The 25,224-nt window shown below is 39.9% G+C and overlaps 1 protein-coding gene across 9 annotated transcripts in view; it reads left to right on the top strand.

Moving 5' to 3' along the window:
* The window catches only part of F8 (coagulation factor VIII), a 139,216-nt gene that overhangs the window by 71,240 nt on the left and 42,752 nt on the right, over positions 1 to 25,224 (top strand). For 8 of the 9 annotated variants that reach the window (XM_054509701.2, XM_064574776.1, XM_064574774.1 and 5 more), the window contains 2 exons: positions 3,762 to 3,971; positions 11,477 to 14,552. In XM_054509701.2, the coding sequence (XP_054365676.1) occupies positions 3,762 to 3,971; positions 11,477 to 14,552 (3,286 nt within the window). Of the gene's footprint in view, positions 1 to 3,761; positions 3,972 to 11,476; positions 14,553 to 25,224 lie in introns of those variants that run through there. The other variant, XM_045884606.2, reaches the window with a different exon arrangement.

Genomic DNA, 25,224 nt, shown 5'->3' with positions numbered 1-25,224 from the left:
GGTCCTGGGATCGAGCCCCACATCGGGCTCCCTGCTCAGCGGGGAGCCTGCTTCTCCCTCTCCCGCTCCCCCCTGCTTGTGTTCCTGCTCTCGCTATCTCTCTCTCTGTCAAATAAATAAATAAAAATCTTTTTAAAAAAAAAATCCAATCCATTTAGCCCATCTGCAGGGGATTTATGGTAACATCTTACTTTGTGTTTCCTATTTTTTCTGAATTTTTCTATTTCTCTTTGAGGAGGATTACCCTTTTTTTTTTTTATGTTAAGTTAATCACCATACATTACATCATGTAGTGTTCCATGATTCATTGTTGGCGTATAACACCCAGTGCTCCATGCAATACATGCCCTCCTTAATACCCATCACCGGGTGGCGCCAGGGTGGCTCAGATGGTTAAGCGTCTGCCTTCGGCTCGGGTCATGATCCCGGGGTCCTGGGATCGAGCCCCATATCAGGCTCCTGGCTCAGCGGAGAGCCTGCTTCTCCCTCTCCCTCTGCCTCTCCACCTGCTCATGCTCTCTTTCTCTATATCTCTGTGTCTCAAGTGAATGAATAAAATCTGAAAAAAAAAAAAAAAAACCATCACCAGGGTAACCCATCCCCCCACCCCCCTCCCCTCTAAAACACTGTTTCTCAGAGTCCATAGTCTCTCATGGTTCATCTCCCCTTCCGATTCCCCCCCCTTCATTTTTCCCTTCCTACTATCTTTTTTTTTTAACATATAATGTATTATGTGTTTCAGAGGTACAAGTCTGTGATTCATCCGTCTTACACAATTCACAGCGCTCACCATAGCACATACCCTCCCCAATGTCCATCACTCAGGCACCCTGTCCCTCCCACCCCCCACCACTCCAGCAACCCTCAGTTTGTTTCCTGAGATTAAGAGTCTCTTATGGTTTGTCCCCCTCTCTGGTTTCATCTTGTTTCATTTTTTCCTCCCTTCCCCTATGGTCCTCTGTCTTGTTTCTCGAATTGAGGAGGGTTACTCTTGAAATATTGCCATTCACACAAAGTCTGTTACTTGTTTTATTTTGTGTCCAGAATTATTGAAATATAGTTGACACATAACATTGTGTAGGTTTAAGGTGTTGATTTGGTAGTTTTATATATTGCAAAATGATTACTCCCATAGTGTTAGCTGACACTTCCACCATGTCACATCATTACCATCTCTTTTTTTCTAGTGAGAACATTTCAGATCTCTCTTAGCAAGTTTCAAGTATGTAATACAGTATTATTAACTATAATCACCATGCTGTACATTAGATCCCAAGAATTTATTCGTCTTCTCACTAGTAGTTTGTATCCTTTGACCAACATCTGCCCATTTCCCCCATCCTGCCATCCCTGGTAACCAGCCATTCAACTCTGGTTCTGAGTTCAGCTTTTTTAGATTCCACATATAAGTGGAATCATACAGTATTTGGCTTTCTCTGTCTGACTTATTTCACTGATGATCACATTTCCCTGATGATTAATGTTGAGCACCTTTTCATGTACCTGTTGACCAATTGTATGTCTTCTTCGGAAAAAAATTCTATTTAGTTCCTCTGCCCTTTTTAAAAATCAGATTTTGGGGGCGCCTGGGTGGTTCAGATGGTTAAGCGTCTGCCTTTGGCTCAGGTCACGATCCCAGGGTCCTGGGATCGAGTCCCGCATCGGGCTCCCTGCTCAGCGGGGAGCCTGCTTCTCCCTCTGCCGCTGCCTCTCTCTATCTCTCTCTCTGACTCTCATGAATAAATAAAACATTTTAAAAAATAAATAAAAATCAGATTTTGTTTTGTTATTGAGTTGTATGAGTTCTTTATATATTTTGGATATTAACCCCTTATCAGATAAATATTTGCAGATATTTTCTCCTGTTCCTTAGGTTGCCTTTTCATTGTGTTGATTGTTTCTTTTCCTGTGCAGAAGCTTTTTAGTTTGATATAACCCCACTTATTAATTTTTCCTTTGTTGCTTGTGCTTTTGGTGTCATATCCAAAAGAATCATTGCCAAAACCAATGTCAAGGAGCTTTTTCCCTGTGTTTCTAGGAGTTTTACAGTTTCAGGTCTTATGTTTAAGTCTTTAATCCATTTCAAGTTAATTTTTGTATGTGGTGTAATGTAAGGCTTCAATTTCATTCTTCTCCATGTGGTTATCCAGTTTTCCCAACACCATTTATTGAAGACACTACCCTTTCCTCACTGAGTATTCTTAACATTTTTTAAAGATTTTATTTATTTATTTGAGAGACAGAGAGCACAAGGGGGGGCAGGAGAGGCAGAAGGAGAGGGAGAAGCAGACTCCCCACTGAGCAGGGAGCCCGGGATGATGACCTGAGCCAAAGGCAGATGCTTAACCCACTGAGCCAACCCAGGCGCCCCCCTCATTGAATATTCTTGACTACATTGTCAAATATTAGTTGACCATATATTTAAGGATTTATTCTGGGCTCTCGATTCTGTTCCATTAGTCTATGTGTCTATTTTTATGCCAGTACCATATTGCTTTATTTACTACAGCTTTGTAGTATAGCTTGAAATCAGGAAATGTGATGCCTCCAGCTTTGTTCTTTCTCAAGACTGCTGTGGCTGTTCAGGGTCTTTTGTGGTTCCGTATGAACAGTCATATTTTCCATCAGCATTTACCAATAGCTCATTCTCTTTTGCTACCTGTTTGAAATGCTGTCTTTATCATATATTAAATTCCCATTTATATCTGTGTCTCTTTCTGGATTCTATATTCTGATTGATATATTCATCTATACCTGCATATTACCACACATTTAATTATAATAGATTTATAGTATCTTAAAATGCTTTGTAAGGCAAGAAATTTTGATTCTTAATTAGCTGCACTAAACTAAAGTCTGAGCATTGCTTAGTTGATTTGTGGACCACCACCCTACAGAATAGATATATGGAAGAGGCTTTCAGAAACAATTCCCTTTATAGACTGAAGTCAAAAAGTTACTTTTGTTTAGCTTTTTATTTAGAAATAACTTCAAACTTACAGAAATTCTGCAAGAATAGGATAGAGAACTCCCATATACCCTTTACCCAGATTCACTAATTTTTAATAATTTTCTATATTTGCTTTATCATTCTCTTTTTTCTCTATATACTCACTTTTATTACTTATTTTCTTTTTTAAAAAAGATTTTGTTTATTTATTTGACAGAGAGAGAGACAGCGAGAGAGGGAACACAAGCAGGGGGAGTGGGAGAGGGAGAAGCAGGCTTCCCGCCGAGCAGGGAGCCTGATGCGGGGCTCCATCCCAGGACCCTGGGATCATGACCTGAGCTGAAGGCAGATGCTTAACGACTGAGCCACCCAGGCGCCCCTTATTACTTATTTTCTAATTGAGAACAGGTTGCCCTTTTATCTCTTAGTACTTCACTGTGCATTTCCTATGAATACAGATATTCTCTTATGTAACCAAAGTGGAATTATGAAATTCAGAAAATTTAACATTGATATAATACATTTATCTAATTGGCAGCCAATATTCCGATTGTATAAATCAGTGCCATCTTTTGTAGTATTTCCTCCCTCCAGTTCATGAAGGGTCAAGGTCTGTGATTCTTCTCACTTTGGGTTTGGGACCTAGCTGATCAAGTATTAATAATCCACTTTTTTTGGAAAGTATAATGCTATCTCTTCTTGGGAATAAGGTAATGGACATAACATATAATTATTTCTAATCATATCATGACCATCTCAAATAATAAATCCGGATACTGCTAAAACCTCTTGCTCCCCATTTCTTTTGCAGGCATCAATGGCTATGTTTTTGACAACTTGCAGCTGTCAGTTTGTTTGCATGAGGTGGCATACTGGTACATTCTGAGTGTTGGAGCACAAACTGACTTCCTGTCTGTCTTCTTCTCTGGATATACCTTCAAACATAAAATGGTCTATGAAGACACACTTACCCTATTCCCATTCTCAGGAGAAACTGTCTTCATGTCAATGGAAAACCCAGGTTAGTTATTTATGTTATTCTTTTTTTAAGATTTTATGTATTTATTTGAGAAAGAGAGAGAGAGCGGTGGGAAGAGGCAGACGGAGAGGGAGAAGGAGTCCTAAGCAGATTCTGCACTGAGCTTGGAGCCCAACGCAGGGCTCAATCTCACGACCCTGAGATCAGGGCCTGAGCTGAAACCAAGAGTCAGACACCCAACCAACTGAGCCACCCAGGCACCCCAGTTATTTATATTACTCTTTTACTAACAATTGTGATCACTTCACTAGCCATGCATTTGCTCATATGTGGCCAATACTAAATGGTTCAAGTGATCTTAATAATTGCAAGGCATTTTAATGACAATATATCAGGTATTTAACTTTAAAGTCTTTCCTCTAAAAAGTGCCTTACTTACCATTGGCCAAAATGATAAATGTGTTTATTAAACTATAGTGGTGAATATACATTTATACATGCAATTAACAAGTGAAGCTAAATATGTTTCTGTGTGCTTTGTGAACTGTGTACTCTTATAAATACCCCCTAGAAGCCTTTGGGAGTGCATTGTAATCTCTCTTTGTACACATACCCTCAAACCACTGGGAATCCTTCAGGACGAATGTGGCTGGCAGTTTCTCATCTTCTCTCTCCCTCCATAACCACTGCAAGGCTTTTGAAAGCACCAGCCCTGTGATCAGGAGGAACACTGACCTGGCCTAAATCCAACACAGATTGTTGCTTCAGTTATACAGTTTAATAACAAGTGTTAGGCCACTCTGTGCTCCAGTCCCTCCCACCTCTATCATCTGCAGAGGAAAGCACATAAAACTACCTGCAGATTGTAGTTATTCTCTTACATGGAAGGCTTTTCTGGAGATAAAACTCTCATAGGAAAATTTCTGGGGAATAAAAGCCAATCTCATCATATATAAACATATGTTCACCTTTATACCCAGAAAGTTATCTTACTTCAAGTACTGTACTTTTGTGGGAAGTGAGTAAAGAAGAACCTGACAGAACTCCAATAATGTCTCTGAAAGTATCTTTTATATTTATGTTTATGTCTTTGTTATCTGTTTTATATCTAATTTGCAAACTCTGAGAACAGAGACCTTGTTTATCTTATTCATCACTATCTCTAAAGTTTATAGTTCCTGGCCTATAATAAATGCTTAATAAATATTTTTCCCATTAATGAATGAATCAAATATGTACGAAAAGATTATGAAACAGTATGTATAATATGGTTGTAATTGTCTAAGCCAAAGAGAGAAAGTGTCTGTATGTGTATGTGTGTGTGTATAAGCAGAGAAAAAAATATTTTAAATATCAATATTTTGAGAAGCTTTTAAATTATTTTGGTGATCACTTAAATTCTAAAGACAAATTAAAACTCTGCTTTATGTGTCTTGAGGAAAAAATTGTAATAGAATATCACTAATTACAAAGCTCAAGCCAAAGCCGCTAGAGATTTCCTGTGTTCAACATGGTAAAGTCTGATCCCTTTTGTTTATTTTATTGAGGTAAAATTCACCATTTTAACCTTTTAAAAGTATACAATTCAGTGGCTTCCAGTACATTCACAGTGTTGTGCAACTATTACTATTATCTAATTCCAAAATATTTTTATCACCCCAAAGAGACCCTTTACCATTAAGCAGTCACTCCCCATCCCCCCTTTTCTAACAAGCACTAATCTACTTTCTGTCTGTAGGAATTTGCCTCTTCTGAGTATTTCATATAAGTAGAATAATACAATATTTGTCCTTTTGTGTCTGGCTTATTTCATTCAGTGTAATGTTTTCAAGATTCATCCATGTTGTAGTGGGTCTCAATACATCTTTTTATCACTACACACTTCACTTTACACTCTCTGCTTTAACCACACATCACCATAAAAAATAAATGATAATTATATGATGTGATAGAGGTAATCGTATTGTAATATATTAATGTATCAATCCGCTCTGAGGGATTTCTTCTCATGGGGAAAGGAAACAGGAGGACTCTAGCAACTCTAATCACCACCTGAAGACCTCCACAGTCTTCACAGATACTGAAGCCAGCTCACAGAGCTGCTCAGAGTTTAAGCTGTATCTTCTCCCCAAGGATATGATGCTGGCCCTGCTCCCTGGGGCCTAGGCCTCCATAGCACCTGCCATCCTCAGGGCCTGAGGCACCACCACAGTACCCCATCATCCCTGCCCCCAAGCACCAAGCCACCAGAGCACCCCACCCACCAGGGCCTAGGCAGTGGGGCATGCCCCAGAGACCTGGACCCCAGCTAGGACGTTGCCCTGTGGTGAAAAGGAAACAAGAGGACCCCAGCCAGCCTCCAACAACTCTCACCGCCACTGCTACCAGACACAGCCTTGGCCACCAAGGGCCTCCCCCTCCATTCTTCACTGACATTAACCTCAGCTGACAGAGCTGCATAGAAATGATGCTACCCTTCCTGTAACTGGACCTGCTGAACCCCACCCACAGGTGAAAGTCACTCCCAATCAAGTCAGTCCATACAGATTGGAAGAGGTGATTGCTCCCTCAAATGTGCAGACATCAAACCTGACACAACCAGGGGAACACAGTAACTTTCCAATGACTGACCCCAGAGAAATGGAAATCTACAAATTGCCTGTAAAGAAACACAAACTTATTATTTTAAGGAAGCTCAGCAAGATATAAGAGAACACAAACAGGCAATTCGATAAAATTAGAAAAATAGTACATTAACAAAATAAGAAGTTCAAAAAAGAGAAATCACTTTTAAAATTCTGGAGCTAAAAAGTACAATGAGTGAAATGGGGGGAAAATACATCAGACTTAATCAAACAGAAGAAAGAATCTGTGAACTCAATAACAAGTCTTTTGAAATTATCCAGTCTGAGAAAAAAAAAAAAGGAATGAAGAAAGCCTACAGGACTTAAGGGATACCGTTAAATTTTTCCCAAGAAGACATACAAATGGCCAATAGGTATATGAAAAGGTGTTCAAATCACTAATCATCATAAATGTAAATCAAAACCAAAATGAGATATCACCTCACATCTGTTAGGATGCCTATTATTAAAAAGACAAGAGATAGCAAGTGCTGGTGAAGATATGGAAAAAAAGGAACCCGTGTGCATTGTTGATGGAATGTAAACTGGTGCAGCCACTCTAGAAAACAATATGAGATTCCTCACAAATTAAAAATGGAATGATCCTTGGGCGCCTGGGTGGCTCAGTTGGTTAAGCGACTGCCTTCGGCTCAGGTCATGATCCTGGAGTCCCGGGATCGAGTCCCGCATCGGGCTCCCTGCTCAGCAGGGAGTCTGCTTCTCCCTCTGACCCTCCCCCCTCTCATGCTCTCTCTATCTCATTCTCTCTCTCAAATAAATAAATAAAACCTTTAAAAAAAAAAAAAAAAAAAAATGGAATGATCCGGGGCGCCTGAGTGGCTCAGTCGTTAAGCGTCTGCCTTTGGCTCAGGTCATGATCCCAGGGTCCTAGGATCGAGCCCCGCATCGGGCTCCCTGCTTTGCGGGAAGCCTGCTTCTCCTTCTCCCACTCCCCCTGCTTATGTTCCCTCTCTTGCTGTGTCTCTCTCTGTCAAATAAATAAAATCTTTAAAAAAAAAAAAATAGAATGATCCAGCAATCCCACTTCTGAGTATATAGCCAAAGGAAATGAAATCATGATTTCAAAGACATATCTGCACTCCTGTGTTTATTGCAGCATCATTCACAATAGCCAATATATGGAAATAACCTAAGTGCCTATTGATGGATGAATGGATAAAGGAAATGTGATATATATAATGGAATATTATTCAGCCACAAAAAGGAGAAACCACCATTTATGACAATATGGATGAACCTGGAAGGCATTATGCTAAGTGAAATAAGCCAGACAAGGACAAATACTGTATGGAATCACTTATGTGGGAAATCTAAAAAAAAAAAAAAAGAAGAAGAAAAAGTCAAACTCATGGAAACAGATAGTAGAATGGTGGTTATATCATGTTTTGTAACCTGCTTTGTTTCTTAATGATATATTCAATGTTTTTCTATATATACATCTAATAAATATAGACAAGCATAATTATTTTTAAAAGATTGCTTAATATTCCATACTAGGGATATTGTACTAGCCTTGGATGACCAAAGAGCTCTTGTCTGTTGGAGCCTGAGATGTGCTCCTACCTACCTGTGATCAGCTGGGCTCTGTCTCTCTGGGTTACTTTGATAAAAACTAATTCCAAGATTGATAACAGCTTACAAAAATAATTAGTTCACTGAAAGCCCCGGTTATATCACTGAGGCAGGAGACTAACTGGTCTATATATTTGTAAGTCTCTAACTTGGCTGGGCATCTTATGCCTGTGTCAGAAGTTGGAGGAGGGGATTGGCAGCTGGTGTCTCCAAGGGAATTATAATTCTTTTAATTTTCTTCACAACTGTAACTGTATCTTCTTTCTTATTTTAAATTTTGTACATGTAGAATTTCTTATTTTTATTTGGTTATTTTATTGTTTTTCATCAGAGTCAACTCTTCTTTAAGCTCTTGGGTTGAGATTTAATTAATTATAATGTTTTAAATTAACTTTTATTCATGCGTGTAATACAAAAAGTTGTTCTCATTACAAAATTTCAACAAGTACAGATATAACTTTTTTAAACTACTATTCCCAATCCCAGGCTCTTCTCAGAGTTTGGTGTATGTCATTCCAAACCTGTTTATGGAGTTTCATTTTCCCTTTTCTCAGTCAGTTACTGTCCTTCTTAGGAAAAAAAAGGAACTGGTTATGTCTAAGTTATAACAGTAGAATTTTAAGAGTCAAAGACCTTATTTAAATTACTCATTTCAGCTCCAGTCCTAGTCTACTCTGACCCAACATGGTTTTTTTTTCCTTCAAATTTTTATTTAAATTCTAGTTAGTTAGCATATAGGGTAACATTGGTTTCAGGAGTAGAATTCAGGGGCACCTGGGTGGCTTAATCAGTTGAGCGTCTGACTCTTGGTTTCAGCTCAGGTCATGATCTCAGGATGAGATCAAGCCCTGCAATGGGTCCGTGCTTACCACAGAATCTGGTTGTCTCTCTCCCTCTTCCCCTCCCCCTGCTTGCTCTCTCTCAAATAAATAAATAAAATCTTTTTTAAAAGGAGTAGAATTCAGTGATTCATCACTTACATACAACACCTAGTGCTTATCACAAATGCCTCCTTAATACCTGTCACTCATCTAACCCATCTCCCACCCACCTCCCTCCATCAACCCTCAGTTGTTCTCTATAGTTTCTTATGGTTTGTTTGCCTCCCTCTCTTTTTCCCCCTCCCATATGTTCATCTGTTTTGTTTCTTAAATTCCACATGAGTGAAATCATATGATATTTGTCTTTCTCTGACTGACTTATTTCACTTACCATAATGCACCCTAGCTCCATCCATGTCATTGTGAGTGGCAAGATTTCATTCTTTTTGATGGCTGAGTAATATTCCATTGTGTATGTATACCACATCTTCTTTATCCATTCATCTGTCAGTGGACATGTGGGTCTGTCCATAGTTTGGCTATTGTTGATAGTACTGCCATGAACATCGGGGTATGTGTAGCCCTTTGAATCTGTATTTTTGTATCCTTTGACCTAACCTAGTTTTACACCATCCTTTAAATGTTATGAAATTAGGCTCCCAATCCACAAACATATGTTCATTATGGAATCAAATAGGATTTCATTTCTTATTTTTATAACTTGTTTAATTGAAACTTCTAATTGTTTTACTGTTCTTATTATAATGTTTTCCCTTTGGTTATTCTCTTTTTTTTTTTTTTCAAGAGTTTTATCATACAGTGTATTCTTTTTACTTAGAGACTGACCTCCTGGACCCATGCATCCTCATCCAGTCTGGGCTGGTTCTTTCTAGAATTGACTGAGTATCAGTTATTAACTTGGGACTTTTCTTCAGCATAGGTGCCTCTTTCCTGGATCCCATGTCATCCTATTTTCTAAATATACAATATACTCCTTTGTTTTGAAAACACACTTTCATCACTTCCTGAGAGTGGTTGCTTTAGAAGTAGATTTTCTAAATCTTTGTATGATAGAAAATGTATTCTCATTTCCCATTTGATTATCTGGCTGCACACAGAGTGCAATGTGCATTAATTCTGAAATGCATTTGACCATAAAAACCTTTTCCATGGGCATCCCATTATCTTATAGGTGTCTATGGAAATATTCTTGGGGGAAAGTTTTCCCTTTGAGGGAAAGCTGGATTCAGTTAAGATTTTGCTTGCAAATGTCATGCAAGATGATGAGACTGTTAAGGTACCTGATGGGTTGCTTGGTAAATGTGTATTTTTTTTAACTTATGTTTATGTATCTACTTTACCACTATGAAATTCCTTCACTTGAATAATCCTGTTCATAGTAGAAATTAATATTGCTAGCCCTGTAGTGGAATTTTATATTATGTGTATCCTAAACCTAAGTCCTACTCCCTTGTGCTTACTTATCCTGCAAATTGATGACAGTGGAAGCTAGTCATTGTGTTATATGATTTGAATACTTTATATGATAGAATAGATACTATTAGCCTCATTTATAAATTAGAAAACTGGAGCTCAGAGAGCTCAGTTGACTTGCTCAAAGTCACACAGCTGGTAAATGGTAGAGCTAGAATTTAAACCCAGGCAATCTGACTCTGAGAACCTGTGCCATAGCTAGCCTACATAAAGTTTCATGAATTAAGTCATTATCATCATCAAAGAGTTCTGTGTGGGGGAGTCTGTGTGGCTCAGTCAGTTAAGCATCCTACTCTTGGTTTCAGCTCAGGTCATGATCTCAGGGTGGTAAGATCGAGCCCCATGTCGGGCCCTGCACTCAGCACCAAGTCTCCTTGAGATTCTTTCCCCTTCCTTCTCCCTCCCCCTGTGCTCCTCCCCCAGCTCACATGCACACTTTCTCTAAAATAAAAAAAAATAAATCTTTTTAAAAAAAGATTTCTGTGTGACTATTAAGACTCCACTATTGGGGGCGCCTGGGTAGCTCAGTCAATTCAACATCTGCCTTCGGCTCAGGTCATGGTCTCAGGGTCCTGGGATCGAGCTCTGCATCAGGCTCCCTGCTTGTGGGTAGTCTACCTCTCCCTCTCCCTCTGCCCCTCCCCCCCCCAGCTTATGCTTGCGTGCTCTCTCTCTCTCTCTCTCTCAAATAAATAAATAAAATCTATTTTAAAAAAAGACTCTCTACTAATGTGTATGTTAATTACATTTCTCCATTTTTATCCCAATATCCATTTTTAATCAAAGGCCTTTCTTGTAATTACATACAGATATACCCAATAGCAGCAATGCAAAAACCACTTTCACTACCATTGTTGGACTGTTTTTGTGCCAGGGATTTAACCTGATGACCTGTAATAAAATGATACTGACTAGTATTTTTTCATTATCTGGGAATAGAAGAGAACCACTAATACAGAACTTGCTTGGGACCTGGGTTGTAAGTAACCAGAGTCTTATTCTTCCTCATCTCCAGGTCTGTGGGTTCTGGGGTGCCACAACTCAGACTTTCGGAACAAAGGCATGACAGCCTTACTGAAGGTTTCTAGTTGTAACAGGAACATTGGTGATTATTATGAGGACACATATGAAGATGTTCCAATTTCCCTGCTGAATGAAAACAATGTCATTGCACCCAGAAGCTTCTCCCAGAAGTCAAGGCACCCTAGCACCAAGCAAAAGCAATTCAAAGCCACCACAACTCCAGAAAATGACATAGAGAAGATTGACCCTCAGTCTGCAGAAAGAACACTGCTGCTTAAAGCACAGAGTGTCTCCCCTCGTGATTTGTTGATGCTGCTGGGACAGAATCCTACTCCACATGGATTATTCTTATCTGATCTCCAAGAAGCCACACATGAAGCTGATGGTCATTTACTTGGAGCAATAGAAGGAAACAAGGCCCCATCTGAAGTGGCAAGTCTCAGACCAGAGCTCCATCACAGTGGGGACAGAGTATTTACTCCTAAGCCAGAACTGCAATTAAGATTAAATGAGAATTTGGGGACAACTGTAACAGTAGAGTTGAATAAACCTGATTTAAAGATTTCTAGTTCATCAGACAGTCTAATGACTTCACCAACAATTCCATCAGACAAGTTGGCAGCAAGTCCTGAAAAGACAGATTCCTTAGAACCCCCAAATATGTCAGTTCACTTTAATAGTCATTTAGGTACCATTGTATTTGGCAAAAATTCATCTCACCTTATTCAGTCTGGTGTACCTTTGGGCTTGAGTGAAGGAAATAATGATTTCAAGTTGTTAGAAGCAGCTTTAATGAATAGTCAAGAAAGTTCACTGGGAGAAAATATATTATCAATGGAGAGTAATAGGTTATTTAAAGAAGAAAGAGTTCGTGGACCTGCTTCATTAATCAAAGATAATGCTTTATTCAAAGTTAATATCTCTTTGGTAAAGACAAACAAGACATCAATTAACTCAACAATTAATAGAAAGACTCATGTTGATGTCCCAACATTATTTATTGAGAACAGTACATCAGTCTGGCAAGATACTATATTAGAAAGTAATACTGAGTTACAAGAAGTGACTTCTTTGATTCATAATGAAACATTTATGGACAGAAATATTACAGCTTTGGGGCTAAATCATGTGTCAAATAAAACCACTTCATCAAAAAATGTGGAAATGGCCCACCAAAGAAAAGAAGGCCCTGTGCCACTAGGTACAGAAAATCCAGATCTATCATTCTTCAAGATACCGTTCTTGCCAGATTCAGCAAATTGGTTAAAAAGGACCCATGGCAAGAACTCCCTAAGCTCTGAGCAAAGGCCCAGTCCAAAACAATTAACATCTTTAGGATCAGAAAAATCTGTGAAAGATAAGAATTTTTTGTCAGAGGAGAAAGTGGTAATAGGAGAGGATGAATTTACAAAGGACATAGGACTCAAAGAGATTATTTTTCCAAAGAGCAAGAGCATATTTTTTACTAATTTGGCTAATGTCCAAGAAAATGATACATACAATCAAGAAAAAAAATCTCAGGAAGAGATAGAAAGAAAGGAAAAATTAACCCAAGAGAATATGGTTTTGCCTCAGGTATATACAGTGATTGGCACTAAGAATTTCCTGAAGAACCTTTTCTTACTAAGCACTAAGCAAAATGTAGAAGGTTTAGATGAGCAGCCATATACTCCAATACTTCAAGACACCAGGTCATTAAATGATTCAGCACATAGAGAAGGGATTCACATGGCCAACTTCTCAAAAATAAGGGAAGAAGCAAACTTGGGAGGCCTGGGAAATCAAACAAAGCAAATGGTAGAGAGATTTCCAAGCATTACAAGGATGTCTCCTAATCCAAGTCAGCATCTTATCACTCAACGTGGTAAGCGGGCTTTGAAAGAACCCAGACTCTCACTAGAAGAAATAAAATTTGAAAGGTGGGTAATTTTGAATGACACCTCAACCCAGTGGTCCAAAAACATGAACCATTTGACCCAGGGCACCCTCACAAAGATAGAGTACAATGAGAAAGAAAAAAGAGCCATTACTCAGTCCCTCCTATCAGATTGTTCTATGAGGATTCATGGCCTTATTCAAATGAATGATTCTGCATTACCTATTGCAAAAGTATCAGCATTTCCATCAATTAGACATACAGATCTGACCAAGATCCCATCCCAAGACAACTCTCATCTTCCAGCATCAGCCTGTAATTATACTTCTAGGGAGAGGAGTTCTAGGGTCCAAGAAAGGAGTCATTTCTTACAAGAAGCCAAAAGAAATAACCTTTCTTTAGCCTTCCTAACCTTAGAAATGATTGGAGGTCAAGGAAAGTTCAGCTCCATGGGGAAAAGTGCCACAAACCAACCCCCGTACAAGAAACTTGAAAACACTCTTCTCTTGAAACCAGGCTTGTCTAAAACATCTGACAAAGTTGAATTACTGCCTAAAGTTCATGTTCATCAAGACTCTTTACCTACAAAAGCTAGCAATGATTCTCCTGGCCACCTGGATCTCATGGAAAAGATCTTTCTTCAGAAAACACAGGGACCTGTTAAATTGAATAAAACAAATAGACCTGGAAAAGTGCCCTTTCTGAAATGGGCAACAGAAAGCTCTGAGAAGATTCCCTCCAAGCTGCTGGGTCCCCTTGCTTGGGATAACCACTCTGCTACCCAGATACCAAGAGAAGAGTGGAAATCCCAAAAGAAGTCACAGAAAAACACAGCTTTTAAGAGAAAGGACACCATTTTGCCCCTGGGCCCTTGTGAAAATAATCATTCAATAACAGCAATAAATGAAGAACAAGATAAGCCCCAAAGAGAAGCCACCTGGGCAAAGCAAGGAGGGACTGGAAGGTTGTGCTCTCAAAATCCACCAGTCTCAAAACGCCATCAAAGGGAAATAACCCTTAGTACTCTTCAGCCAGAGGAAGACAAATTTGAGTATGATGACACCTTCTCAATTGAAATGAAGAGAGAAGATTTTGACATCTATGGTGAAGATGAAAATCAGGGCCTCCGCAGCTTTCAACAGAGAACACGACACTATTTCATTGCTGCAGTGGAGCGTCTCTGGGATTATGGGTGAGTAAGAAACAGGTATGGGTGCATTGATTATTCCTCTGTCCTGCTAGTGCAACATTTGACTTTACCAGGTGCTGAAATAATAGAAAAGGCACAGCTTATCTAAGGGAATGAGACTCCAAAGATTGCTTATAAAGGAAGGAAGAACCCTGAGATCCAGGTAGCAAAGTCTAGATGAAGCTAAGGAGTAAATAGGAGGTTAGATGATGACACCAACAATGAAAGACAATGATAAATCCAGAAGGCATGAAACTCTTACTCTAGTGAGATGGAGGAGAAAGGGGGCTTACAAAGGGTACAGGAATCAGGGTCAAGAAGCATCAATGGGAAGCAGGAAGGAAGTCAACCTTATGAGCTGCAGGAGTAGTCTTAGTCTTGTGAAAAGGTTCTGAGAGAGGCAGGAGGAAGAAGTGAAGTGTGTGGTGAAGAGGTTGAGGATGCAGAGAAAGTTGTTTTCCATGGTACTGGGGATCCAGGGAGCAAAGTGGGAGGATGTGGTTGTTAGGGGAGCAGAGGGAGGTTGGGCAAGGAAGAGAGAGCACAGAGAAATTTGGAAGATAAGGAGACAGACGCTTAGGTGGCTCAGTCAGTTAAGCATCTGCCTTCAGCTCAGGTCATGATCCCAGGGTCCTGGGATCGAACCCCGCATCGGGCTCCTTCCTCAGCAGGGGAGTCTGCTTCTCCCTCTCCCTCTGCCTGCCGCTCCCCCTGCTTGTGTTCTCTCTCTGTCTGACAAATAAATAAAATCTTTTAAATAAAATAAAATAAACTTAAGGAGAGTCAGTCAGTCAACAAATAATTTTTATTGAGCACCTACTTTATGCCAGACACATTTGTAGACACTGGGGTACAGTAAAGAAGAAGCTTACATTCATTTGGGGAGAGCAAGAGATAATTAGTAGAAAAATAAATAGGGAAATCTTGATGGTGCTATTCAAAAGACAGAATCAAATAATATGATAGAGAGTGACTGGAGGTGTTACTTTAGCTGTGGTGGTCAGAGAAATCCTCTTTGTGGAATTGAGACCTAAATGATGATAAGAGGACAGCTGATGGAGCTCTGAGAGATGTTTCCAAGCAGAGGGAATAGAAAATACAAAGGCCCTGTGAATGGAACAAATCTGAGGAACAAAAAAGGACCAGTATGACTGGAGTACAGCAAAAATTGGGGGGAAGGGTTTATGGGAGACAAGTAAGATGAGTAGTGGTCAGATAATAGAGGTCCTAGAGGAAGGTTAGGTGCCCTTTTCATTACTCACTGTCACTGTCTGACCTTGCTCTCTACCTCAAATGGTCCCTTATTGCTGCATAGCAACTATAGAATATTTCCCTAGTCTACTGACTTTCCCACTGTCCTGGACCCCTTTCTTACATTTTCTACTTTTTCTTTAAATCTCCAACCCCTTTTACCCATTCTCCAACAGCCCTTCTCATTCATAGCTAATGCTTGTGCAGTGAACCTCCAGACTCCCAACACATTTATTGACATCTGTAACCATATACTGTCTTCATGCTTATGACAATAAATAGACTATGCACCTAAGGCCAACCTCTCCAGTTTCCTAGTCAACCATCTCCAGCCTTCCATTACAGTGCATTTTCATCTTATCCAATACTCAGTTCCTAATCAAATTCTGGTTGTTTTTTGAAATTAAAGCCAATTGGATTCTTTAATGGATTAGATGTGGTTGTGAGAGAAAAAGATGAGTTAGGAATAACTTCAGTGTTTAGAGTAACTAAAAAGAAGGAATGGTCATTGACTGCCAAGGAAAAGGCTGGACAAACAGCAGGTTTTGGGAAGGGGCAGAAATTAAGAGACTACTTTTGTACATGGTAAGGTAGGGAGTTTATATGTGAATCTCAAGTTCAAAGAAGATATCTGAGATGGAGATATACAATTGGATTTTATCTGCATAAGAATAGACCATCATGAGAATGAATGTAAACAGAAGAGAGGAGAGTTCAAAGAACTAATACCCAGAGCAGTCTAACATTTAAAGGTCAGGGAAATGAAGAACCAGCGAAGTTGAAAGAGAAAGATTGGCATGAGGTTAGTAGAAAAATGAGGAAAATTGGTGTCAGAGAGACCAGGTGAGAACACACATCAAGGATGGAGTAATCAACTATCATATACTACTGAGAGTTCAACTAAGATGAGGACTGAGAATTAGTAATGTAAAGACCAACAGTGGCCTTGAAAATGTAGTTTTTATGGAATAATAGAGATAAAAGACTTTTTGGAGTGGTTTAAAGAAAGAATAGGTGGAAAAGAATCGAGCTATTTCTCTCCATCTCAGTGGCTACCATTCTGGTCTAAATCATCCTCAACTCTCACCCAAATTATTGTAATAGCCTCTTAACTAGACTTGCAGCTTCCAGTGTGGCCCTTTTCCAAACACAGCAGCTAAAGCAAATTTTCAAATTGTGATTCTGATTATTGTTCTCTGCTCCAAACCTTCCAGTGGATTTCCTTCTCACCCTTAGTAAATTCCAAAGCCCTCATCATGGCCTTCAAGTTTCTGAGATTTGACCCTCTGAAACCTCTCTGATCTCTTCTACCATTGTTTCTTGCTCACTCTGTTCCAGCCACACTGGCTTCATTGTTCTTCCTCAAATGCAAAAAATGTATACCTTTCTATAGGCCTTTGCACTTTGTGTCTCATCCTCTGATATCCTGCTATTCATTCTTTCACTTCCTCCAGGTTGCTGCTTAAGTTTCATTTTATCAGGCTTTCCCTGAACACTGTATATACATATAGCTCCTGCCACACTTTTTCAGTGAACTTACTAGCACCTGAAATAGTATACATTTACTTGTCTATTGTCTATGTTCCCCAACTAGAAAGTAAGTTCATTGAGAACACAAATTTTGAAGGTGTTGTTCAATGGTATATCCCCAGAACCTTAAACAGTGCCTGGCATGTGATAGATACTCAAATATCTGTTGAATAAATTAGTAAATGATGGATGTGGGGAGGCAAGAGCAGGTCTTTTTATGTATGTCTGAACTCCAGAGAGTACCAAGTAAACAGTAACACAAGTTCCACGGGCAAGAATAGAGAGGCAGGGAGACCAGTTAAGAGGCGATTGTAATCATCCAGGTAAAAGAAGACAGATTATTTAGACCAAAAGAGTGGTGGTAAAAATTAAAAGAAACAGAAAGATGTTGAGCATAATTTGAGGATAAGCAGACAGGATTTGCTGTTAGATTCAATATGGGGGGAATAGGGAGAAAGGACTCAAAGAAGATTTTTAGTTTTTTTCTTAAGCAACTAGGTGGATGATGGTGACATTTAATGAGATGTGGAAGGCTTGAGATAGAACAGATTTATTTGAGGAAACGCTCAAGGGTCTGTTTTGAACATATTTAGTTTGAGATGCCCACTAGACCTCCAGTGGAGATGTTGAGTAGGCAGTTGGATATATGAGTCTGGAGTCCAAGGAAGAGGTCCATGCTAAAGATGAATAAATTTGGGAGTTATAAGCATATTGACAGCATTCAGATAAGACTTGTTGGTATTATCAAGAGAGTAAAAGTAGATGTAAACAATGCCCACTTTAAGCTGGGTCCCCAAAGGTCTATATCCTCAAGGTAACAGTAAACCAGTTAACTCACTTCATTGACGTGCAAATTTCTATTCTTAATCATAATTTATGCAAATCTTGGGTTGGCAGTGCCTGCAGACATCTGGCAGAAGAAAACATAAAACCTCTCAACATCCTAGGCCTCAACTCATTTTCACAAATATTTCAGATACAATGTCCAGAACACAAAGATAAAGGATACAAAACAAAATGAAAAAAATAAATAAGAAGCCACAGAAACAACAGAGAGCCAAAACAAACTCAGAGACTTAAGATCTAGGAATTGTATACAGTTATTAAAACACTTACGCATCATGTAGAAAGAATTGGTGAACTAGTAGGTAAGTAAAATGAAATAGTATGGAATGCAGCATGCAGAGATTTTTTAAATGGAAAATACAAAAGAGATAATAAAAGACTATGGCCAACTGTATTTTCCAAAAATGGATGTGCCAATATGTTCTGTCCTATATGCTCTTGTACAATATGACCTTGCCAGTCCCCCTCCTCTTGATCTGGCCTGGCATTAGGACTCATTTGTGACCAATGTAACAGAAATTTGTGACCTATAGATGTGGTGGAAGTGATGCTGGTTCAGAAAATACTGTGTAGCTTACATCTAGTTCTCCTGAGATGCCCTCTCTGGAAGAAGCCCAGCCGCTATGTAAGAAATCTGATTACCCTGGTGCTGTCATGCTGGTGATGTCACATGTAGGCCTTCTGGTCAAGAGTCCCAGAGAGTCTAGCTTTCCATTCTCCACCAAGGCATCAGGCACATGAGTGAAGCCATTTTGGACCCTCCAGATAAACCCAGATGCCAGCTGAATACCACTGAATCACTACATTTGACACCAGGAGGAGCAAAACTATGACCTAGCCAAGCACTGGTAGAATTCGGACTTAACAGAATTGACAAGTATAATACAATGGTTGCTGTTTTAAGCCATTAAAGTTTTGAAATAGTTGGTGATACAGCAACAGATAACCAGAGGAGACTTAAAGGATAGAGTGTGAAGGATTTACTTATTTTTTTATTTACTTATTTTTAATTGAAATCTCAGAAGGAAAGGAAAGAGTGATTAAAGGAGAAGCTATATTTGAAGAGGTAAGGACTGAATATTTTCCAAAATTAAAAAAAGTCATCAATGCACAGATTCAGGAAGCTCAACAAATCCCAAACAGGATGAATTAAAAAAATCAACACCTAGGCATTTTTCATCAGAGTGAAACTTCAGAAAACCCAAAAGTCTTAAAAGCAGCCAAAGAAAAAATACAGCATACATTCAAACAAGATACAGAAAGATGACTTTTCAATAGTGCTAATTAAACATAGAAAACGGGAATGATATCTAGAAGGCATTGAAATACAATAACTGCCCATCAAAAATATGATTCAAAAATCAAGGCAAAATAGAACATTTTCCAACAAATAGAAACAGAGAAATCTCACCCTAGCAAAAACCCACTAAAAATATTCTAATGATGTACTTGAGACAATAGGAAAGTGATACTGAATGAAAGAGGTGAAAGGCAAGAAGGACTAAAAAAGAAAGGGTAAATATATGGGTAAATATAAATATTGTTTGTATAAACTGTGGTAAAATGTTTTATGAGCTCTAAGATATAATTGCTTTTTTCACAATGGGTTTGCCACCTAAACACAGGTGTCATGAAAACCACCCCTATTTTAGAAAGGAAAACCACCCCTAAATTGGAAAGGAAAAACTCATATCAACACTGTCATCCTTGGACACGTTAATTTGGTCAAATCCACCACTCCTGGCCATCTGATCTACAAATGTGGTGGGATCAATAGAAGAACCATTGAAAATTTGAGAAGGAGACTGCTGAGATGGAAAAGAGCTCCTTCAAGTATGCCTGGGTCTCAGACAAACAGAAGGCCAAAAGTGAGTGTGGTCAATTTTGGTATCTCCCCTTGGAAGCTGGAGACTAGCAAGTATTATGTGACTATCATTGATGTCCCAAAACACAGAGACTTCATCAATAACATGAGGACAGGCACATCTCAGGCTGACAGTGCTTCCTAATTGTTGCTGCTTATGTTGATGAACTTGAAGCAGATATCTCCAAGAATGGGCAGACCCATAAGCATGGCCTTCTGGCTTACATACTGGGTGTGAAAAACTAATTGTTGTTTACAAAATGGATTCCACTGAGCCACCCTACAGCCAGAAGAGATATAAGGAAAATGTTAAGGAAGTCAGCACCTATATTAAGAAATTTGGCTACAACCCCAACACAGTAGCATTTGTGCCAATTTCTGGCTAGAGTGATGACAAAATGCCGGAACCAAGTGCTAACATGCCTTGATTCAAGAAGTGAAACATCACCCACAAAGATAGGGCACCTGGGTGGCTCAGTCATTAAGCGTCTGCCTTCAGCTCAGGTCATGATCCCAGAGTCCTGGGATCCAGCCCCGCATCGAGCTCCCTGCTCCACGGGAGGCCTGCTTCTCCCTCCCTCACTCCCTCTGCTTGTGTTCCCTCTCTCGCTGGGTCTCTCTCTGTCAAATAAATAAAAATAAAATCTTAAAAAAAATAGCTATGTAAGACTGATGAATCACAGACCTGTACCCTTGAAACAAATAATACATTAAATAACATATTATTTAACAATAATATGTTAATAATAAAAATTAATTAAATTTTTAAAAAGATAGCTATGCCAGTGGAACCATGCTGCTTGAAACTCTGGATTGCCTCCTGTCAGCAGATCATCCAACTGACAAGCCCCTTTGTCTGCCCCTTTAGTATGTCTACAAAATTGGTGGTATTAGTACTCTCCTTGTGAGCTGAGTGTTACAACTGAAGTCAAGTCTGTCAAAATGCACCATGAAGCTTTGAGTTAAGCTTTTCCTGAAACAGTATGGGCTTTGATATCAAGAACGTATCTGTCAGGGTTACCTGGCTGGCTCAGTCAGTGGAGCAGGCGACTCTTGATCTTGGGGTTGTGGGTTTGAGCCCAACGTTGCGTATAGAGATTACTTAAAAATAAAATCTTAAAAAAAAGAATGTATCTATCAAAGGTGTTTGTTGTAGTAATATGGCTGGTGACAGCAAAAATGACCCACCAATGGAAGTAGCTGGCTTCTCAGCTCAGGTGATTACCCTGATCCATCTGGGCCAAATCAGTGCTGTCTATGCACATGTGCTGGATTGTCATACACCTCACATTGCTTGCAAGGTTGCTGAGCTGAAGAAGATTGATTACTGTTCTGGGAAGAAGCTGGAAGATGACCCCAAATTCTTGAAATTTGTTGATATAGTTCCTGTCAAGCCCATATGTATTGGGTGCTTCTTTGGATATCCTCCTCTGGGCCATTTTGCTCTTCATAACATGAGACAGACCATTGCTGTGGGTGTCTCAAAGACTTCTGTGGCTAACAAGGTCACAAAGTCTGCTCAGAAAGTTAAACGAATGTAATCCCTAATATCTGCCACCTCAGTCTTTTTTTTTTTTTTGATTTTTTTTTTATTCTTATGTTAATCCCCATACATTACAACATTAGTTTTAGATGAAGTGTTCCATGATTCATTGTTTGTGCACAACACCCAGTGCTCCATGCAGAATGTGCCCTCCTCAATACCCACCACCAGGCTAACCCATCCTCCCACCCCCCTCCCTCTAGAACCCTGTTTGTTTTTCAGAGTCCATCATCTCTCGTGGTTCGTCTACCCCTCCGATTTCCCCCGCTTCATTCTTCCCCTCCCGCTACCTTCTTCTTCTTTTTTTTTTTTCTTAACATATATTGCATTATTTGTTTCAGAGGTACAGATCTGAGATTCAGCAGTCTTGCACAATTCACAGCGCTTACCAGAGCACATACCCTCCCCAGTGTCTATCACCCAGTCCCCCCATCCCTCCCACCCCACCCCCACTCCAACAACACTCAGTTTGTTTCCTGCGATTAAGAATTCCTCATATCAGTGAGATCATATGATACATGTCTTTCTCTGTTTGACTTATTTCACTCAACATAATACCCTCCAGTTCCATCCACGTCGTTGCAAATGGCAAGATCTCATTCCTTTTGATTCTGCCACCTCAGTCTTAATCAGTGGTGGAAGAACAATCTCAGAACTATCTCGATTGGCCATGTAAGTTTAGTAGTAAAGGACTGGTTAATGATAATGCATCATAAATCCTTTGGAAGAAGAGAACGTTTTATGGGCCATTTGTTATTTTGTGTGTCACAATTTTAAGCTATTTATTTTAAAAATCAATACTTTTTAATGGAAACAACTTGACTGAAGATTATCCCAGAGCATGTGAACTTGAAAAACATTTAGGTTAGTTTCTGTCTTTTCAAAAATTTTAGATTGCCCAATCCTTATAAGTGCTGGCCTTCAAACCAATAAATAAAGCATTTTTACAAATTAATTTTAGCAATACTATCCAGATGTAGAAAAACTTGTCACATTTACATTTATATAGATATATGGACACACAGAAACATGAAGATCTTACAACTTTTCTTTTTACTAATATTAATGGAGAGGACATTTAGGCTTAATTTCCAACTACCTCCCTCTGTCCCTTTTTCTTCCTTCTGATGAGATACTCCTCCCTAAAGTTTTCATGTCAAAAGATGGTTCTCAAGTCCTAGATAAGATGGAAATAGAAAATTTACATCACAGTGGTGCCTGGGTGGCTCAGTTGGTGAAGTGTCTGCCTTGGCTCAGGTCATGATCCCAGAGTCCTGGGATCGGGCTCCTTGCTCAGCGGGGAGCCTGCATCTCCATCTCCCTCTGCTGCTCCCCCTGCTTGTGCTCTCTCTCTCTCTCTGACAAATAAATAAAAAAATTTTTAAAGATTTTATTTATCTATTTGACAGAGAGACACAGCGAGAGAGGGAACACAAGCAGGGGGAGTGGGAGAGGGAGAAGCAGGCTTCCTGCTGAGCAGGGAGCCCGATGTGGGGCTCGATCCCAGGACCCTGGGATCATGACCTGAGCCGAAGGCAGACGCTTAATGACTGAGCCACCCAGGCGCCCCAATAAATAAAATCTTTTAAAAAAAGAAAATTTACAACCCAAAGGCACAGATTAAGTGCAGGATAATTCTGTTTCCAGTGTCTTGATCTTTTCAAGCATTTTGAGAGGAATCAGCAGAGGTTTGGAGGATTGGCAAAAAGGGCAAGTGAACTTTGAACTTCTAGAACCATACCTTTGACCCTGCAGAGATTTGCAAAGCAAAAACAGTTGTCTCCAATTCCCCCAAAGAACTGGGTTGTAGGCTTTGCTTTGCCACCTTGCTAAGTATCTGCAACTTCTGGTACTATAGTTCTTTTTTTTTTTTTTTTTAAGATTTTATTCATTTATTCATGAGAGACAGAGAGAGAGGCAGAGGGAGAAGCAGACTCCCCGCAGAGCAGGGAGCCCGATGCGGGACTCGATCCCAGGACTCTGGGATCATGATCTGAGCCGAAGGCAGACGCTTAACCGACTGAGCCACCCAGGCGTCCCGGTACTATAGTTCTTATACTTAAAACAAGCTGGCTTGCTCAACTCTCTGGATACAAAGGATCCCATTTGTTTAGCTAGGCCTTTGAGTTTCTCAGAGCCAAACTAATACCTAAGCCTTTTGGTTTCTGAGATACTTTCTTTGTGACAGCCTTTACCTCATATGCAACAGTAACTATGGAAACAGAACTGTGGACACCAACAGTACCCAGCAAACTAGGGACTGGGGACAGGCTTAAACCAGTAGGCCTAAAAGAATGGAGACTGCAGACTGATTCCAAACAAATAGAGAATTGCAGCTGCCACCAGCAGTTCCCAATGTGGAATCGGGAATAATTCCAAACCAATGGGGAATTGCAAACTAAACCATCAGGAATTCCCAACATGGAATCCAGGGACAAAACCGAAGACTGTAGTTTAAATGTTACTGCAGACTGGCCATTAGAAGGCCTTTGTGCACCTCCGGCAATTCCCAACATGGACTAAACCAGGAGACTCCATTAATAGAGACAGCAGATTAGAACTGAGGAAAGGACTAAACCAGCAAAAGACTGCAGACTGGAAATGGGGAAGGGATTCCAACATGGAATTGTGGACTGGACCAAGGGCTGAAGACTGGCTCTTCCTTAGAGCCTCCTGTCAGTGTAGACTGACCCATTAACCCTGGATTGGAAAGCCAATTAGATGGGGAGCTTGAAAACAAAAAGCGGAAATCAACTGAGGAACTGACCAATGACCCTTGGAAACAGCAAGAAAGACAGTGAACTTAAAAGGGTTCATGGGGTGCCACACCTGTGCTTCTTGTTGCTTCTGAATGCTATCAGAGGTTCACTTTGGATCCCATTGCTGCCACCAAATCTGTTAAAAAAACAAAAATCAAATAAATCAGCTTATTAAGTGATTATGAATCAGGCAACATCCTATCTAGCAAGTAGAGAGATGCTCTGAGTGGTACAAAATGGAAGTGGTACAAAACGGATTTTTCTAGGCAGGAGGGTGGGGCAAGGAGGTTATGAGCACAAGAAAAGGGTCATTTCAGCCCAGGATCTCTTCTATTTGGGGAGAAGGGAACAGTAGGATTTTTATCATGCAGATGACCTCACTAGTGCTGATCTGGAAATCTCAGACTGACTGTTAAAAGGTCACATTCCTGGGATTGGTTGAGACTGTGAGCCTTGATTTGCTGTTGGGGGCGGGGGACAAATGACTCCAATTTGGGCTTTTTTTTTTTTTAAAAAAGATTTTATTTATTTATTTGACAGAGAGAGAGAGAGCGAGAGCAGGAACACAAGCAGGGGGAGTGGGAGAGGGAGAAGCAGGCTTCCCACTGAGCAGGGATCCTGATGTGGGGCTCGATCCCAGGACCCTGGGATCATGACCTGAGCCGAAGGCAGACGCTTAATGACTGAGCCACCCAGGCGCCCGAATTTGGGCTTTTTTAAAACAAAACAAAATACAACTAGATGCTGTTTCCAAGGTACACATCTAAAACATGAGTATAAAAGGCTGAAAGTAAAAGGATGGAAAATGGCATGCCTTGCAAATATTAGCCAAAAGAAAGGTAGTGGGTCTTCTGCTTCTGGGTAGAGAATAGGTCATGGCAG

The sequence above is a fragment of the Mirounga angustirostris genome, unplaced genomic scaffold (assembly GCF_029215605.1).
Source record: "Mirounga angustirostris isolate CCGP_5_RB_7025 unplaced genomic scaffold, mMirAng1.0.hap1 SCAF_11, whole genome shotgun sequence".
Taxonomy (NCBI): domain Eukaryota; kingdom Metazoa; phylum Chordata; class Mammalia; order Carnivora; family Phocidae; genus Mirounga; species Mirounga angustirostris.
The sequence above is the reverse complement of the archived record's forward strand: the minus strand, read 5'-3'. Positions and strand labels throughout refer to the sequence as shown.